General features: G+C 52.5%; 1 protein-coding gene and 2 long non-coding RNA genes across 5 annotated transcripts in view; 1 reads left to right on the top strand and 2 right to left on the bottom strand.

Annotated features, from left to right (window-relative positions):
• The window catches only part of PRMT8 (protein arginine methyltransferase 8), a 70,340-nt gene extending 66,386 nt beyond the window's left edge, over positions 1 to 3,954 (bottom strand). For all 3 annotated transcript variants that reach the window (XM_025283042.3, XM_006069016.4, XM_025283043.3), the window contains exon 1: positions 3,730 to 3,954. In XM_025283042.3, coding sequence (XP_025138827.2) covers positions 3,730 to 3,954 — 225 coding nt within the window. The remainder of the gene's footprint in view (positions 1 to 3,729) is intronic.
• Positions 3,955 to 4,121: 167 nt separating this feature from the next.
• Positions 4,122 to 8,959, top strand: LOC112584463. Its single transcript, XR_003108639.3, has 2 exons — positions 4,122 to 4,258; positions 7,205 to 8,959. It is a non-coding gene; the product is annotated as an uncharacterized LOC112584463 (long non-coding RNA).
• Positions 8,960 to 9,300: 341 nt separating this feature from the next.
• LOC112584462 lies at positions 9,301 to 16,335 on the bottom strand. The gene is made up of 3 exons (XR_003108638.3): positions 15,726 to 16,335; positions 12,760 to 13,113; positions 9,301 to 11,583 (listed from the first exon to the last, which is right to left on the bottom strand). It is a non-coding gene; the product is annotated as an uncharacterized LOC112584462 (long non-coding RNA).
• Positions 16,336 to 18,776: the final 2,441 nt, after the last annotated feature.

Genomic DNA, 18,776 nt, shown 5'->3' with positions numbered 1-18,776 from the left:
TCCATCTCCATAAGGATGGAGGATATATGGAAGAACTATTTAAATGGAAGGCTGCTCAGAGGAAGTGACCTTTGTATTGAGTCCTGCAGGTTGAGGAAAATCCCCCCCCCCCCCACCCAGAGAGAAAGAGGGGGAAAGAGCAGCCCAGGTAGAGGAACCAGGATGTGCAAAGGCATTCAGGCATGAAGTCAGTGTTTGCAGAGAACTGCATGGGGCAGATACGGAAGGGTTAAGGACATCAAGTTTTATCCTGTGTCCTAAAGGGAACAGGGTGACATGGTAAGTTTTGACAGCCATGTGTGCTCTTGAGCAGGTCTGTGCTTCTGAAAGCCCATCGAGCAGTGATGACGAGGCTGGACTAGAGGAGAGGACAACGGGAAAGCGCCTCCTGCCTGAGTGAGGGTGGCAGCCTAGCGAGTGCGGGGTGCTGAAAAAAAGACTCCAATGGGCCCACTAGGAGGTTCTGAAGGCACGTGTGGAGCAGGGGAGAGGAGAAGAGGCTGCCAGGAGGGGATGCCCTCAGCTGAGGAGGAGAAGCGCACCTGAGGGAGGGAGCTGGAGAAAGTGGCAACAACGTTGGCCATGCCCCCCCCCAACAAGCTGCACCCAGGATGCCCTCGGCCCCAGCTCTAAACCTGTCTGGTCAAGGGAGGCTCTGCTCACAGATAGTTTTATTCCCCACTCTCCTTCCTGCATATCGATTAGAATCTCTCTCCGTACCTTTACTTTGTGAGTGATCACTTGCTCCCTGTTCTCCTTGCCTGTCCCAAAACAGCATCTCTTCCTTCCCAAACATCCTCTCTCCCCATCCTCTTGCCTGCTCCCACCCACACATGGCATCGTTTTAGAAGTAGCCATGTAGGGACTTCCCTGGTTGTCCAGTGGTTAAGACTCTGCACTTCCACTGGGAGGGGGGTGGTGCAGGTTCGATTCCTGGTTGGGGAACTAAGATCTGTATGCTGCATGGTGCAGTAGAAAAAAGAATCAAGGTGGCAGTATAGGGCAAAGGGCAATGAGTCAGAAGTGGGGGCAGTCTGTGCTCCAAGGCTGTCCTAGCCGGTCAGGTAATATTTAGAACTTGCTGGACCTCTCTGCCTCAACATCCTCATCTGTAAAATGGGGCTACACAATGAATTCTAACCTTCTCTTATCTCACAGGATTATGGTAAGGATAAAGTGAGATAAAGTGCTTGCAAACCACGCTAATAAAAGTCGGGAAAAGGTGCTACCGAATGATCTGGATCAGCTGGCACTCCTGTCCACCAAACTGAGTTCCATGAGGGCAGCGGCCTAGTGTCTTTATCTTTGAACCTCGGGAACCTAATTATTCCTGGCACAGAGTCAGTATTAGATAAAGATATGCTGAATTGAGAACAAGGAGAGCTACCACCATAGACACACACACATACACCCCGAGGCATCCTTGCTTCTCTCTCACCATAAATGCAGGCAAACCCACAGCACCCCACTTTTGGAAGTACTGCTCTAGTCCTGGCTCATTCCAAAAACAGGCAGTTACTGGAAGAAAACCAAGAGATTGTCACGCTGCCTGGATGCCTCCACCGGGGCACGTTGGCCCAAGTCTGAATTCCTCCCTTTCTCGGGGAAGCTGCGAGGAACTGAACCCCAGACTCACTCCCCGCCCCGGGAGCCCCAGCTGGATCTGCCCCTCCCCTGTGTGCCAGGCGTGCGACGTGGGTTCCCCCCCCCCCCCCCCCGCAGGAGCTCGCCGCCTCTACTGCTGTTTTCATTGATGCCTTGAGCAGAGCTGGCATGTGCAACCTCCGAGAAGGGGGAGCGTTGGAGCTGCGGGGGAAGCAAGTAAAAATAGCCTGGCGCGCGCACATGCGGCGCTCTGCCTGCTCCGGACGCCTTGAACCTTGGCGGAGGTGTGGAGCTCACCACAACAAGCTCACTGCAGACGCTGGCCCGGGGTCTGCGCCCGCATCCCGCGGGCAACAACAAGAGTGCGGGGGCCAGAGACCCGTGAAAACTTTTATTTTTTTTTGGCGGTGGGCCAGGAGAAGCTGTTCTTTGCTGCCCGCGCTCCAGCCTAATGGCTGCAGGGACTGCTACGTGCCCGCTGGGCCAACGGATTACAGAAGTGCTGCCTTGACTCGGAGCTATTTTTAGAAACCACTTCTGTGGGTGGGCGATCACAGCGAGGAGGGCGAGGGGTTCCGTACAGGCGAGCTCTCTGCCTCGCGCTACACAGCTTCCTAAATGCCCTCTCACCGGTGGGGGACCGGGAGGGGCCCCGCACGCGCTGGCTCTGCCCTAACTCAAGGAGACACAGTAGCTCCTGGACGCCCCGCTGCTCTATCCCGGAGCATTTTTTGTTTCGAAATCGACAGGATGTGTGCTGCTTCTAGTTTCTCGGGGAACGGGGATTTTAAAAAGCTTTGCTGCCTCCGCGGTGGGGTGGAGGGTTAGCTGCAGTTCAGACCTGGAGGGAAGACAGTTGGGAAGGGTCTCTGCCGCTTTGGGCATCCCACGGACGGAGGGACAATCCCCGCGCGCCACACCTCCGTCCCCGCCCCACGCTGCATATGGGCAACCATCTGTGAAAGGCACGGCAGCCCCACCAGACACCAGGCTATTAATAGAGTCCGGGAGTTTGTTCTCTGTCTTTTTCCTGCCACCGAGTAAGGGATGATCTACACACACACACACACACACACACACACACACACACCCCACTCCGCCCCCGCCCCGGCGCACCGTTCCTCCAGGAAGGTAAGGGGGCTGCCCATGCGGATCCCCTGCGTGACTACAGGTGCCCGGAGCCTACGGGCTGAGCCAGGGGTCATGACAGCAGAGTCAGAACGAGGACAGGAAGCCCAGCCTCTGGTCGGTCTCGGGACGCTGGGCTTTTGGCGGCTCCGAGCCAACTCGAGAGTCGAGAAAGGGCAGCTGCCGGGCTGCCGGAGACTGGGGGCCAGAGCGCAATTTGCGGAGATCCCACTACCTCCTCCTCCAAGCTGCTGCGGCGCGGCGCGCAGCCCCCACAGCGCGCGCGGGCTCGGCTGCGGCAGGCGCGGGCGCTGTCCGCGGTCCTGAAGGTGGCCGCGGCCCGAGCTCCCTCCCTGGGTTAGCACCCCCGAGGCGGCTCTAGGTCCAGGGTTGCGGACCTCTCCCCCGCCCCGGTCTGGGCGCCAAGGTCTATCGGCGGTGCCCCTGCCCCACCCCGGCGCGGCTCGGCACTCCCGAGGCCCGAAGCTCTCCGCGGTGCGGCGGGGACCGAGAGCGCGAGCTTGAAGGGTGACGGCCAGGAGGGACGGTCCAGGCCCTGCAGGGAAACGACCTGGCCCCTGGGTCGCCCATCCAGGCTCAGCACAGTCCGCTACTTTGGAGCCCTAACGGAGCCCAGAGGAGAGGGCAGGGGAGCGCGGCCGCCCAGGGCTTGGGACTCGGGGTTGGGGGGGTTGGGGGGGGGGGGCGAGGCGGGCGCGAGCGAGCAGCGGGTGGAAGGAGAGGAAGCTGGGGTAAGAGCGACTCTTTTGCATTTTTCAAGAGGGAGGGGTCCTGAGACAGGCACCGTCTTTCCCCCACCCAGCACACACACACACCACGCACACACACACAGACGCGCAAGCGGCCGGCTGGAGCAAGCGGGATGGAGCTGAGAAAGTTTGGCACCGGGAGCGGCGCGGCGCGCGCGGGGGTCCGGGCGGCCGCGGGGTAACCCGGCCGCCGCGGGGTGGCCGGGCCGGCCTCTGGCCTCCTTACCTCGGTGCTCTCGGCCGCGTTCTCCGCCATCTTCCTCCTTAGGAGCAAGCAGCGGGAGGAATGTTTCATGCCCATAAGAGCCAGCGAGGGTTTGGTGGCACAGTGATGGGAGAAAGAGAGAGCGGGTGTCGCTTTAAAAGAGAGAGAGAAAGAGAGAGAATGGGAGGGGAAAAAAAAAAAAAAAGCCCAACCCAGCCCCTCTGCCGGAGCGTCGGCCGGTACCATCAACGGCGGTAGGGTCTTCCCTGCCGAGTCCACTTTGTTTTATTCTCCTCGGAGTCCAGTCCTTCGCACAGATCCGAGCGGCTCAGGCGCCCGCGACCCCCTCCCCGCCCCTCTCCGGCCGCGCTGCGGGCCCGGCAGGCGGGAGGCAGCCCCCGAAGGCTCCGCGGCGGCGGCGGCGGCGCCTCGCCGGCTGCTCTGCTCGCAAAGTCCGGCCGGCCGAGGCAGCCGGCAACTCCTCTCAACTTCTGCCGATCGGCGGGCGAAGCCACACGCTCCCTGCGCGTCCCTCCCGGGGGCTGAGCGGGTGAGTGGGGGCGGGGAGGAGGCTGGGCCGGGCGGGCGGTGGCTGGGCGCAGACCGAGGGCTCCCGCGCCCCGGGGCCGCCCCCTCGGCTGGGCTCCGGGGGTCTCTGGGCCGCCTCCGCTGCCCGTAGCCGTAGACAACTTGCAGGGGGGTGGGGTGGAGGGGAGCGAGGGCTGCGAGGACGCGGCTGGGCCACGCTCGAGGCTCGGAGAAGGCAGGCGCGGCGGAGCTGGGCGCTGGCAGGTCCTCAGCCCCGGTGTGCGTCCTCCCCGCCCCCCAGGACTGGCACTGGGCAAGGCTGGGCTACGGTCACCTCGCCCCCACCCCACCCCATCCCACCCCCTCTCCTGCTCCGCTGCCAATTCCTGGATGCTTCCTTGGCGTTTGGGGTTTGGGGAGCAAAAGGGTGGCTGTCTGGGTGAGGGAGGGTCCTTAACTCCTTCAACTCTAGGGCCAAGTGTGGCATCACCATCCTTTTTTTCTCCCACTCTGCCTCTCCTAGGGCTTGGGGCTCCCAGCCTCGCTGGGAAGGTGGGGCAAAGGTTCAGCCAGAAGTGGCTTGGAAAAGAGGGTGGGAGGAAGTCAAGTGGGTGACCTGCAGCCGACCTCTCCCTCCCCCAATCCCAGTCTTCTCTGGCAGTCCCCTGCCCACACATCTCTCTTCTCCCTCCTCACCCCTCCCCCAGCATCACCAGATTTTGAAGTCCCTTTTATGGGAGAGAAGGAGGTTGTCACGTACCCATTAGGATTCTCTTGGTCCTTTTTTAAGGGAGTTTGGGCGGTAGCAGGGGGTGTGAATTTTTATACAATGCATTCCTGTCTTCACTTTGAGAGCTTCTTTTTCTCTTAGTGGCCATCTGTCAGGCTGGTGGGAAACAAAGCTGGGCTTGGTGGGGGAGGGGGGGAGTCATTCTGTCTCCCAATACAACAGGCCAACTTGGGTCTGACTCCTTCAAAGACAGCTGCACTTTTAAAGCTTTCACAAGTCAAGGGCAGGGACCCAAAAGGGGCTCCTTGGTCCTCCTGGTGCTCTGTACTTCACCCCCATGCTGACCCTGGGAGAGCAGTCCTGCATGCATGTCCTGGTTGTTTTTTAACGTCACCTTTGACAGCCTGATTGTCCTCAACTAACCCCAGCATCCATTGAAGAAATGGGCCAGAAACTAAAGAGGTTTCCATCACCTGGTCCTGCGGGGAAAGAGGATGCCTTGCTGTAAGTGCAGGAGGGAGAGGATGGAGAGACAGTGAGCAATACGGTTGAGTTCCCAGTGATTATGTGTGTGTATGTGTGTTTGAGGAAGGAGTAAATTTAAACGAATGACCTTAACCTCCTTAACCCTGTCCTTTCTCAGCCCACAAACCTGGGTGAGTGACCAGAGTCTTTGGTGACACTGGTCATTCTCCTCCCCTTTCACATCCTGCCAATGTGCCAAAGGTTGGGGATGGGGTGGGGGTGAGGGGGTAAATGAGCTGAATTTAAAGAATGACCTTTACCCTCTGGAACCCTGTTTTCTCTAAGCATCTTTCTCAGAGACAAAAGATCTCTCGAGACATATGATCTTCCACTGGGAGAGGCTCAGCACTTGTAAGATCAAAGGAAACCAGAAAGGATCTTTCCACTTCAGTCCTATCCTGTCATTTTTTCGGGCAAGGACCCTGTGATCCTTCAGCTGGCTGATGGAGCATCTGAGATGAGCTCCCCAGCCCTTGGCTTCCAGTCCAGCATTCTCCCCTCACCCCAGCCCATGCCACCCCACACTGCTGCAGCCTGTGCAGGGCATCCATTCTGTGACTAACCGGGGTGGGGAGGGAGGTTCAGACAAGCTCCCACCAAAATAGGCTGCTGCCTGTGCGTGATTATGTTGCTATGAGAACCTCAGTGGGTGTGTTTCCTCTGTTCTCTGTTGAAATCTCTCGCTTGGCTTCTCCCCAGGCACGGCTCCCCTCAGAATGGGGAGCAGAGAGGCTGAGATGGGAAAGCTGTATTCTCATGGCAAAGAGTGTCCTAGGCCAACACATCCAACCCTGAGCCAGCCTGGGGTGGTGCCCAGTTGCCAAGGCCCTCAGGGTGGCTTCAGAGTGGCTGGAGGACCAACTGGGCTGTCTGAAAGTGGATGCTCCTGTCCTCTGCAGAGCCAGCTTGGAGCAGACAGCAGCGGCCCCTTCTACGCTCCCACCTCATTAATCACTACTTTAAAAGACTAAGTTTGGGGGTAAATTGCTACACAGCAAAAGATGACCTGAATACTCATCTCCTGGAGTTGTGAAAAGTCATAATGTATTTAAAGTGCCCAGCACACAGAAGGCATTTTGTGGTACCATTTTTCTCACCATCCCCACTGTTCACAAGGATTTCGGTCTTTCTCCCTATCTTTTGCACAAGTATGTTGGCATACTCCTTTGCAGGATTAATGTAGTCATTCCACCAAGAACTTACTGGGCAGCACTTTTATACCTAGCCCATGAGTAGGCACTGGGCTTTAGCAATAGGCAAAGACACTGGAATGGCCATTGAGGAGGTCCAATCACCTTGGATGCGCATGCATGTGTTCAGTCGCTAAGTTGTATCTGACTCTTTGCAAGTCTGACTGTAGCCCGAAAGGATCCTCTGTCCTTGGGATTTCCCAGGCAAGAATACTGAATGGGTTGCCATTTCCTCTTCCAGGGGATCTTCTCAACCCAGGGATCAAACCCACATCTCCTGCAGGTTCTTTACCACTGAGCCAACTGAGAAGCCCTTAATCACCTTGGATGTTTTGAAATATACAGAACTTTTATAGAAGAGCTTTCTTTGGAAAGGACTCTGGTGGGAGGCAAGAGGGCCTATGACCAGGGGTACAGGGGAGCTCTCCAGGGTGTGAGTTAAATGTGTGGTCTGTACAGTAAGTCCTACCTGGTAAAGAAATCCCGAAGACTAATTTTGCTGTTGTCATTTTTCTTACACCAGGTCTTCAATGCAACAAAATGGATTGAATAGTACAAGTGAAATGCTTAGAACATGCCTGGCTCATGTTAAGAACACGGACACTGCACTCACATTTCAAGGCCCTGAGCTGGGGGGCTCTGAGTTCAACTCAATGAAGCCCTTCTCACGTGCTGGAGATTCTCCCAGACGTAATGTGTCCTCGTGAGGTTCTTTCAACAACTCTGTGAAGTTGATATACTGTCGCTGTCTCCACATCATAACAGATGACACAAAAACACAAGAGAACTGCCCGTGTGGTGGAGTGGGCTTGCGAATCCAGGATGCCAGCATGATCTTCCAGAGGTCACCCAGGGTTCCAGGGACAGGGGGTGGGTCCCAACCTTGCTGAGAATCATCCAGAGAGTTTTAGAAACACCATGCTCTGGTTCTACCCCCAGAAACTAAGACTTAGTTAAGAAGAAACTAGTACCTGGATCTTTTTTTAAGTCCCCGGATGAGTCTAACAGGTAGTCATGGTTGAGGACAGTTGGCTATTTAGAGATGAAAAGACCCATTTGAGGAAATATCCCTAAGTCACAGAGAAGACCCATCCAAAACTGTAAGAAGCCTCACATTATCAAAATGTCCATCCCTAACAGAGGTCCTTGAGAGAGTAAAGCTGTGCTGTGGGTTGGCTGAGTATGCAGAGGTTTTTGAAGGACCTTGGGGAGGACTATGCTGTAATTGGACCAGTTATCCTGCCTAACCCCTTCATGGATCACTGCCTTGTCGTGGCAAAGGGGCTTGCATAACTCAATGAAGCTATGAGCCAGGCCAAGCAGGGCCACCCCAGATAGACGGGTTGGGGTGGTTATATCTCCAGGAGATGGTGGGGGACAGGGAGGCCTAGTGTGCTGCAGTCCATGGGGTCATAGACAGACATGACTTAGCAACTGTACAACCACAATCCTTCTTTATGAGATGCCACAGAAAAACCAAGTCGCCTGTCACTAGAAGGGTTCAGTTGGACTCATTATTTGGCATAGATGTAGTAGCAGAGCTGCAAACTCTGGAAGGCTGAGCAATGCCTCTGATGTTCCATCCACCCCATCTTCGTCTCCTCCAAGCCCCACCCCCGGAAGATGAAGACCGTGTGTAGTAGATGTTCTTCAGAAGCCAGCCAACCCTTCCTCTGCTGCCTCCCCAAATCCAGCACCTGGGCTCAGGGTGCAGTTTCTCTGGCCTGCACACATACTGTTTAGGGAAACCCAGATGCCAGCTTGTTCAAATGTGGTTGCTGCAATAAGAGGGGATGTATAAGACGTGTCACGTGGCTCCCCACCCCCGAGTCCTCCTCCTCGGGGGAGCTCACACGTGGCCAGGGCTCACATATGGCTGAGACACGCTGCAGTGAATCCATGGCGCCTCAAGAATCAGGCCACAGTCGTTATCCATCACCACCTCCCAGCAGCAAACCCAGCACTGTTCTTAGTGTCTTCTGGGAGGTGGGAGCCAAGCCAAGGCTGCAGCAGCCAGCTACCTGGCTGAGCCTTCAGACAGCCCCTCACCTGGGGAGTTCTCCTGCACGAAGACTCCACAGTCCTATTTCTCCCCAATTCAAGCCAAATTGTTTCTTAAACTACGTTCCCCAAAACAACTTGAAGAGTGCCACCAATGCCTGCAAAGTAATGTGAGTTTCTTCCCTTTTTTTTTCCATTGCCATAAAAACCAGAATGTTATTTCTTCTTTACTCTGATAATGTCTGATTAAATGGATTCATTGTAGTCTTCTGCTGGATATGATCTTGTTTGACTTGAATATTTATTCTAACTATATCTGGGAGGCATTTTCTTGGTAGTTCTTCAGAGCTTACTCCTTGGTGTTTTAAGCCCCTAAGAAGCTAAACCCCAGGCTATTGTTACCTACCTTTCTCCCAAGGTGAAAAGTGAAAGTCAAAGTCACTCAGCCATGTCCGACTCTTTGCAACCCCATGGACTATACAGTCCATGGAATTCTGCAGGCCAGAATACCAGAGTGGATAGCCTTTCCCTTCTCCAAGGGATCTTCCCAACCCAGGGATTGAACCCAGGTCTCCCACACTGCAGGCAGATTCTTTACCAGCTGAGCCACAAGGGAAGCACAAGAATACTGGAGTGAGTAGCCTATCTCTTCTCCAGTGGATCTTCCTGACCCAGGAATTGAACCGGGGTCTCCTTGAATTGCAGGCAGATTCTTTACCAACTGAGCTCTCAGGGGAGCCCTCCCAAGGTGAGAAGGACTCAAAAGACATCCATACATTTTCTCAGTGGCCCACGATGGAACCCAAACTTCTCTGGAGGAGGCAGAAGAGGAATAAGGTAGCAGAGCCCTTAGAGATACTATTTTAGTCTTTCTAAAATGCTGTCACAACAAAAATCAGCTTCTTCTCCTTGGTGGAAGCTGGATACTCCATTCCTTTCCTCTTAAGTCATTAAGGTTCACCTTCTTCTGGAAAATCTCTCCTGGGTCCCCAAAGCCAGCTAGAAGTCAATTCCATTTATCTGGTGCCAGAACTCAGCACACGTTTTCTTCCATTAGCCCTTCTATAGCAGATACGTTAAGCCAAGCACTGTGCTGGGTGTTCTGGACCAGAAGATGAAAAGACACAGCCCTACCCTGATGACCTCTCAGGAGGAGATGGTTATGGATTCAGAGGTACTATCAGAGGTCATATGGATTGGGTCTTATAGGTTCAATACAGCTATAACCAATGGTTTATTGTCAGGGAGGCCCTGCAAGAACTAACCACTGATATAGACAGGAGACCCTGGAGGCTTTAGGACCTGGACTAGAAGCATAGTAGCCTCCATTCAGGTAAGGCTGGGGACACATTATCAAGATACTAAAGTTCCTGAGTGCTTCCAAAACTTTTATGGATGGGAAATTTTGCAGCCTTGCCTCCCTCCCCAAAACATCAAGTACTGATATTTCTTGGGACATAACACCCTGTGTGACCTGCCCCAGCGAAGAGCTCATCCTGAGTTTTAGGGATGGTCCTGCCTGGGGGTGCACAGGAAGCTGAGGTGGCAAAAAAAGCTGTGCTTGGTTCCACCTGTTTTCTTTCTGGACCAGTTAACTGCCCTGATCTATCTCTTCCCTTCCTAAAGCATTTTTTTTCTTTAATATAAACTCTGCTAGATTTTTAAAAACTTAAAAATTAAGTTACCCCTCTCTGGTGATGCTCGCATGTTTCTGTATATCTTGCCTTTGTTTCTCATGCAAATGTATGAACAGATCTTCCTTGACTTACAGTAGCAATTGTCTCCTGATGAACCCATCCCAGATGGAGAATACCATGAGTCAAAAATGCGCTTACCCTCCCGAGCATCACAGGCAGGTCACCCTGCCTGCCTTAAACACGCTCAGAACACTTACATCAGCCTGCAGCTGAGCAAGATCATCTCACACAAAGTCCATTTGCTAACACCCCACCTCCCCACATGTAATATACTGAAAGCAGGAAAGCAGAATGGCTATCTGAGTACGGAATGGCTCTACAAGCATCGGTTGTCTACCTCAACTGCAGGGCCGACCAGGAGATGTGGTCACTGCCACTGCCCAGCATCACAAGACTGTATTGGACTGCATGTCCCTAGGCCAGGAAAAGGTTGAAATTCAACCTTTAGAGTATGGTTCCTGCCGAACACACCATCACTTTCATACCATGGTTAAGTTGTAAAATCATAAATCAAAACTCTGCTAAGTCAGGGACCATCAATGTGTTGTACAGAAGTGGAATAACATACATCACTCAGCAACTTGATCTCTTTGTTAAACCGTATGTTATTACCTTAGAGACTCCTTTCCAGGTTATTACATGTAAATCCAAGTTATTATTTTTAAAACATGCAAAATGTCTCGCTATGTGGATAAACCATGCTTTTGTCAACCAGCACCCTCCTACTGATGGATTTTCAAGTCATTCTGATTTTTCTTGTCACTCTAAGCATTTTGCAATAAATGGTCTTTTACATACACCCCTATGAACAGGAATTTCATTTCCACAGGATAGTTTCTCAAAAGTGGCAGCATTTTAATGTATGTTGCCAGATCCTTTCAAAAATTTGATTCCTTGGGGTGTAGCCTGAACCCTTGGAAGGTGAAAATCCAGCCTCCCTACCCTGCCACTATTCCAATGTTAAGTACAAAAATATTTACTTACTGCATTAAAAGCCCTGGATCAGGGACTTGAGGGGGAGGATCCATGAAATAAAAGACACAGTCCTTGTTTTAAAAGCATTCCTACACTAAGAGCTCGACAGCCTGGCAGAGTGTTCACGAGACCAGCTGAGGCATGGGGCATTTTTCCTGAGAGGAAACCAGGTTGATTCCAGGTCTAGGCAGCCAAGCATGGATTGGATGCTACCAAGAGGTTCTATGGTCTGAAAAATAATAAAGGCCAAAAAAATGGTATCAATTACCTGTCACTTGGGTGCAATGTGCACGGGGACACTCAGGCCTGTGGGGCACGTCTCATTTCCCACTCCTTCTAGAAAGTTGTGCCAGGAGAACCTGGCTTGGAGGCCAGATGCCCCTGCTTCTTGTCCAGGGGACCCAATAGAAAACCACCACCTGCAAAACCACACCCTTACTTCCCAGTAAGTCTTGCTTAGTCCCTTTGAAACATCTGTTGTGTCCAGACTTGCCGATAAGATGCAGTCCACCCGTGACTCACCTGTAACCCAAGGAAACCTTATACCGCTTAAAACCTCCCATGTTAGGCCATTAGAGCCTGTTTCAGAGTGTGTGAGAGGCTGAGGGAGGAAGAAGCGAAAGGTAGGAGAGACCTTTGGCCAGAGCCTGGGAGAAAGGGCCTGGGCTTTGTGGTCTTACAGACCAGTCAGTTAACCTCTCATTCCTATATCAGTGGCTTCATGGAGACGGCTCTCTGGCAGATGCACTGTGAGAATAAAATGAGCCAAGGTAGACCAAGCATCTAAGACAATTCCTAGGAAATAGTGTTCTAATAGAAGTGGGTTTCCTTTCCAGCATCTTCATAGAAGATCATGTCTGTCCACATAAGAGGGAAACAGAGTGATGTGGGGGAAGAGGGTCACTGCAGGGGTCAGCAGATCTGGGCTCTGGTCCCAGCTCTGTTAGTCAATGGCTGGGTAGCTTGAAAAAGTCCCTTTCCCTCTTCAAACCCCTTTCTTTTTCTTTAAAAAAAAGAGGGGGGAGGGGTGGTTCACATGAGATAAGCCCCATGTCCCCTTTCTGCTTTGTCCTTTTATGCACGATATGAATGATGAATCCAATCACACCCAAATGACAACCAAGACTGGTCACATCTCAGACCAAAACTCAACTCTGATGGCCAAAACAAAGGCTGAAAAGTAAGGCGTGTCAGAGGGATCAAATGGAAAATCCCGTCCTGGCCAGTCAGACATTTACAAAGAAGGCCTGCCGCTAATGCTCATCGCAATGGTCACTCCAGCACTGGGCTAAGAGGTCGCACTCCATTTTTTTTTTTAAACAGTCCTCTTTGGCTTTCGCAGCCTCAAAGTCAATAAGCAGGCAATCATTATAAATAGTCATCACTTAATTTTTGAGATGCTTACCAGGGGCAGAGTTCTGTGGGGGAGCCAGCAAGCTTCCCGACAGCCCAGGCTGCGCGGTTGTGGCCAGTTACACCCCCATGAGGTCTCAGTGATCTTTTTTGACACATGAATCATTCAAAGCAGCAGATGATCCCCAAACTGCTTCTCTGACTCATGTATGTATCCAGGTACATGCAGACAGAACTTCTACATGTCTCATGACTCTTGGCTTCAAAATATATTCACATTAATTTCTTGTCCCAAATACTCAATGTTCACCCTGGCTGATAGTCCAGGCAGCAGCTTGCTGGGGTGCTGACAAAGCCAGCCAGAGTCTTCATCTCATCAGAAGCGGTCCCCCTGGAGCTGATTCTCCTGCAGGAAAACAAAAATCAGTTGTCATCATTACACACCTCCCAGGGTTATTCTATGGGAAAACCTGCGTAATGCTTGGGTGATGTTTAAAAATCATACAAGAAAAGAGTGGCTTCAGTTTCATGGACCATCCAGGTATCTGTTTAATTCAAATGCAGCTATGGCTTCCAGAGAGCAGGGCCTCCCTCTCTTGGGCTGGACCAGCCCTGGCAGGGTTCAGGGCCTCTCCCGAGCTTGTGCAGCCTCTCTCCAGGGCCTGGAGGGAAGGGAGGGAGCACGGTGACCTCAGAGCTGTGACTGCGGACCAAGCGCCTGCTCCAGGCCAGGCGCCGAGCCCACACTGACCCCAGAGGCGAGCTGCGTTATACCCTGTTTTGTGCATCAGGGAGGGATGGCTCAGGAAGGTTTCAGAGCTTTCTCAGGTCACGCTCCTAATAGGGGACTAAACACAGCCCCCGTCTCCCCAACTCCACCAGCAGAAGGAGCACAGACCTGGTTTTAAATCCAGATTCTGATACACATCGCTCTATTTCTCTGAGCCCCGAGAACCCCATTTGCAAAAAGAGGTGGGCCAGATGGGTGCATGAAAACATGCTCAACATCACTAGTTACTAGAGAAATGCAAACAAAACTAAATACAATGAGATATCACCTCATACCGGTTAGAATGGCCATCATTCAAATGTCTACAAATAACAAATGCTGGAGAAGGTGTGGAGAAAAGGGAAACTTCTATACTGTTGGTGGGAATATAAGTTAGTGCAGCCACTATGGAGAACAGATGGAGGTTCCTCAAAAAACTATAGGAGTTTCCATATGATCCGGCAATCCCACTCCTCCTGGGCATATATCCAGACGAAACTCCAACTCAAAAAGATACACGCACCCCTAGTTCATGACACTCTTCACAATACCCAAGACATGGACATAACTTAAGTGTCCATTGACTGGAATGGGTAAAGAAGATGCGGTACATATACACAGTGGAATACTGCTCAGCCATAAAAAAGAATGAAATAATGCCACCCGCAGCAACGTGGATGGACCTAGAGATTGTCATACGTTGTGAAGTTAAGTCAGAAAGAGAAAGACAGATACCATATGATGTCCCTTACATGTGGAATCTACAATATGACACAATGAACATATCTATGGAACCAAAACAGAATTACAGACAGACAGAAAACAGACCTGTGGTTGCCAATGGGGAGAAGCGGGGGAGGGATGGAGCTGGAGGTTGGGGTTAGCAGATGCAAGCTATTATATAGAGGGTGGATAAGCAACAAGGCCCTACTGTATAGCACAGGGGAATATATTCCATATGATAAACCCTAATGGAAAAGAACAAAAACATAAAGAATAAAATATAATGTAAAGAATAGAAAAATAGAAAAATATATATATATATACAAGTCACTGTGCTGCACAGCAGAAATTAACACAACATTGTAAATCAACTATCCTTCAAATAAAAAAACAAAAGAGGCAGGCTGAACTGTGGCAACGTGCCTGACCCAGAGCCAGGCTCCCTGCAGAGCTCAGTAGACGGGTGCAATGGTGTGCGGTTGGATGTGACCGACCTCACTCTACCAAAACTGCATCTCCTCCAGTTCTGTTTGACTCTCCAGGTGACGAGCACACCCCATCCCCCTGAGGCCGCAGCATCCGTCAACCGGGCAATGGCTCGAGACAGGGTCACTCCATCTAAATGGCACCTATCAGGCCGTGTTCCTGCTGCGGCTCCTTCTGTCACATCTGCTTAGTACCTGCCCTGAGTGGTGTCACCCTGGGTCGCATACCATATTTGCAGGCGTGGAGGACCTCGCCCTTTTAACTTCTGGAAAACTCGGCTTATGCAAGGGGCCAGATCTGCCACTCCACAGCCTGGGGACTTAGGGAATGCGTCCTGAACCAGCATGGGATTAATCACAGGCAGGAAGGAGAGAGCGGGCCCAGGGGCAACGACAGCAGAACAACTCTGCTTATCTGCTCTGACTTTTCTCCAGCCTGCAGAGATGGCCTTCTCTTTTTAAAACAAATCTCTGTCTGTACCCTTTCCCCGCTGGCCCATAATCTAGGCCCCAGGAGGTTCATTCAGGTCATGGTTTCCAGCCCGGAGCCTCTGAGCACACCTCGTCTTCCTCCTTCAGCCTCATTTTACCTTCAAGTTCATAAGACAAGGTGGGTTAGGTTTCCCCCTTCCTCCTCCAGGTTGGATAATGAGGTCCCTGAAAACTCCGCCCTTTCCCAGACTGAGTTTGGGTCAAGTTCCAGTCCAGTAGACTCATGGCCTAGACATAGAGGGGAAGAGGAGGCTGCACCCGTGAGCTCCGGCACTTTCTCCAAGCAGGGCTGCGGTCTCTATCCCAGGTTCCAGGACCAGAGGCTCTTTTTCAAGCAGCATCTCAGGCAGGGTTCAGATGGCATTAGAGGAACTCCAGTTATAACCAGGCCAACTCCACCCTGTGTCCCAACCAAGTAACAGGGGCCCAGAGTTCTGCTTTTTAAGATGTCACATGACAGAGGATCCTTTATAACCCCCTCCCGTACCAAAGCCCCTCCTATCTATGAGTTTCCAGGAGACCCTGCAGGACCACCCCGTAGGCACTCACACGGAATCTCCTTCTTCATCTCTGCTCCCCTTCATCACCGTCCGGTAACCTTGAACTTGCTTCCAGGAGCCTTGCCCGTGCCCACATCGACCGTGTCACTTGGAAGGAGGCTGATGGCCGTGCAGGGCTGTCGTCTCCCTGGCCACCTGGCAGTTCTGGATGCTGTGCAGAAGCTGGGGGCAAGACCTGATGAGCCCCCAGCCCCCTCCTCATGCTCTGAGTCCCTCTGAGCCTCCTGGGGAATCGGCCCTTTCTGTTTCTGGCCGGAACCCTCCCACTCTGTGTCTGCAAGAACACAAAGCCCTGTGTCAGGGTAGCAAGCACACCATCCCCTCGGCCTCTGGGGCCCCTCCTCTGCCTTCTGGTCACAAAACAACAGCTCAAGCACTTCTGTTCCCTCAGCCGGGGACCAATGCACCGTGCGGCTCAGTCCATGCGGAAGCAGCTCTGGTCGTGTTCTGTTGTGTGTGCTGGGCAGATGGGTGGTAGCCTGTAAGGAATGTCTGCAACAAGGAGGACCCGTTTTCACGACACCCCCAGCTCGTGGTCTTTCTGCGTCTTCATGCATGCTCAGTCACGTCCGACTCTGTGTGACCCCATGAACTGTAGGCTGCCACAGCTCCTCTGTCCGTGGGACTTCCCAGGCAAGAACACTGGAGTGGGTTGCCAGGCCCTCCTCCAGGGGATCTTCCCGACCCAGGGATTGAATCCGCGTCTCTTCTGTCTCCCACATTGGCAGGCAGGTTCTTTACCGCTAGCACCACCTGGGAAGCCGTCCTCCTGCTTCAGCAAGTTTCAGATCTCTCTGTCCTGGCTTCTCCTCCACCCCTGCCACCATCAGATACCAACTGTCCTGCAGGAACAGCCCAAGCAGGTTGTTAGCTATCAGCCACGGGTGGCCTTTCCAGAGTTATGGGCCGGCCTCACTTCCAAGTGACAAAGGAATGAATCTCTAATGGTGGAAGGTCAAGCATCAGCTACCTGCCAGGGGGAGCGTCTTTCTGGGGTGGAAGCATGCCCTGCACTATTTAAGATCCTGTTTCATTCTCCTGCCTGTGGGTGGGTTGTACCCTGGTCTGTGGGCTGCAGAGAAAACACAGAGCACTGGGAGGGCAGGGGAGCAGAGAAAAGCACTCAGCTAGAATCGAGAGGCTCAAATTCTAACTCCAGCTGGGCCACAGGCTGCTCAAGACCCTGGAGAGGGAGGTATCAGATAGAGGGAAGTGGTGGAGCGCGGATGGCTAGGGTCTGTCCCTGTCCTTAGAGTCCCTGATGCTCCCTGTCATCACTCTTCCTCTGTTGAGTTGGGACTAGCTGAGCCAGGAGGTCACTGTCAACTCTCCGTTCTGTCATTGAAAAGCCCACAGTGGTGTCCAGAGGCAAGATGCTGTCCCACAGCTTGGCAAATGAGGAAAAGAACAAAAAGTGCTGGAGAGCCTTGTGCTCCATCCAAGGGTTCAGTCACATGGGCCACACCAACACCCAGCCCTACTCATCTTCAAAGTGGTTTTTCTGTTAAAAAAAAAAAAAACACAAAAATGCAGGGGAAAAAAAAGAGAAAGCTGTAGATGCCACCTCCTGCCCTCAAGGATCTCAAATACTCATGGTCTCCTGGGAGGAATCATCTGCTCTCAAATACTCCATCCAAGTGCAGCTTGTAGAGTTGGGGAAGGGGGTGTTCTTCTAGCTGGGAATTTATGGAGAAATATACCTGATAGCTCAGTTGGTAAAGAATCCGCCTGCAATGCAGGAGACCCTGGTTCAATGCCTGGGTTGGGAAGATCCTCTGGAGAGGGGAATGGCTACCCACTCCAGTATTCTGGCCTGGAGAATTCCAGACTGTGTAGTCCACGGGGTTGCAAAGAGTCGGACACAACTGAGGGACTTTCATTTTCATGCCAGCCAGTGTTCCGCTTTCTCTGCACCCACTCGAGGGGCGTGCCAGCCCTAGGCACCCATGGACTTGAACTCCTGGGAATCTATTTGCAAGGCAGCCACGAATGACTTCCTGTTTCTCTCCAATCTCCCCGCTTACTCTCTGCTCCCACTTCCACTGCATCTTCCACTTGTGCTCAGATGCCTTTAAATGAGTGGATATAGCCTAAAGCGTGAATAACGAAATCAGGAGAGTCAAATCAGCCACTAACAGGTGATGTGTAAAAACATGTAATTTACATGGCAGCTTCAAGAACCAAGGGGCCTCCTCGTTTCAGGGCCAAGATGGAATAAGGTCATTGGTGCCCAGTGCTCCTCAGGGGTGGGGAGAGTCCTCAGGCTGGCCCTTCCTCTGAGTCCAGTGGGCCTGCATACAGCAGTGTAACCTCTCTTGGCCAACAGCAAGCAAAGTGCAGGAAAGCCTTTTCAAGAAATGCAGAAGGAAGGACCTGCATCTTCAGAGTTGTTTTGTTTTTTTGTTTTTGTTTTTGTTTTTTTTTAAGCGAAGAAGGCAGTTACCTAAAGAAAACAGACTAGAGCCAAAGGGGCTGGATAAAGGGTCTCAAGGTCCCCCACTAGACTGCACATTCTAGGATTATAATAAGAGCGTGGGCCAAGTCCCTGGGGCCCTTCCAAAGATAGCCAACTGGGCACACTGGTTCCCAAATTCAGCCCCACCTGGAGAACCAGGCAGAACCCAGGCCAAGGCCTACGAGGGTGAAGGAGGCTCGGGGCCTGCTCTGGCCCCCAGGGAACCAGGCAGGGCCATGGAGAGCAGCCACCAGGGAGGCACAGACTCCTGTAGGGAACATGAGCCCGGCATGGTTTTCTCAGACACGGTTATACGGAGGAGAGAAACTGGAGGAAGGGAGATGACTTTAATAGCATATGAAATTTTAAAGAGCTTCCAAACCCCCCTCAGTGGGTGGATAGGCCTGCCAGGGGATCCAGACCATTCCCAGCCAGGACCAGCTCTGCCGGCTTGGACCGCTGAGACCCTGGGGCAGCCCTGTAAGCCTCGTCTCTCAGCCACCCAGTGTCCCAGAGCAGCACCTTGGGTCTTTGCCTGGACTTCCAGTACCTGTAGCCTGTGACAGCAGTTTTTATTTCCTTCCT

This window comes from Bubalus bubalis, chromosome 4 (assembly GCF_019923935.1).
Source record: "Bubalus bubalis isolate 160015118507 breed Murrah chromosome 4, NDDB_SH_1, whole genome shotgun sequence".
Lineage (NCBI taxonomy): Eukaryota > Metazoa > Chordata > Mammalia > Artiodactyla > Bovidae > Bubalus > Bubalus bubalis.
Note: the sequence above shows the minus strand (reverse complement) of the source record. Positions and strands in the feature narration are given on the sequence as shown.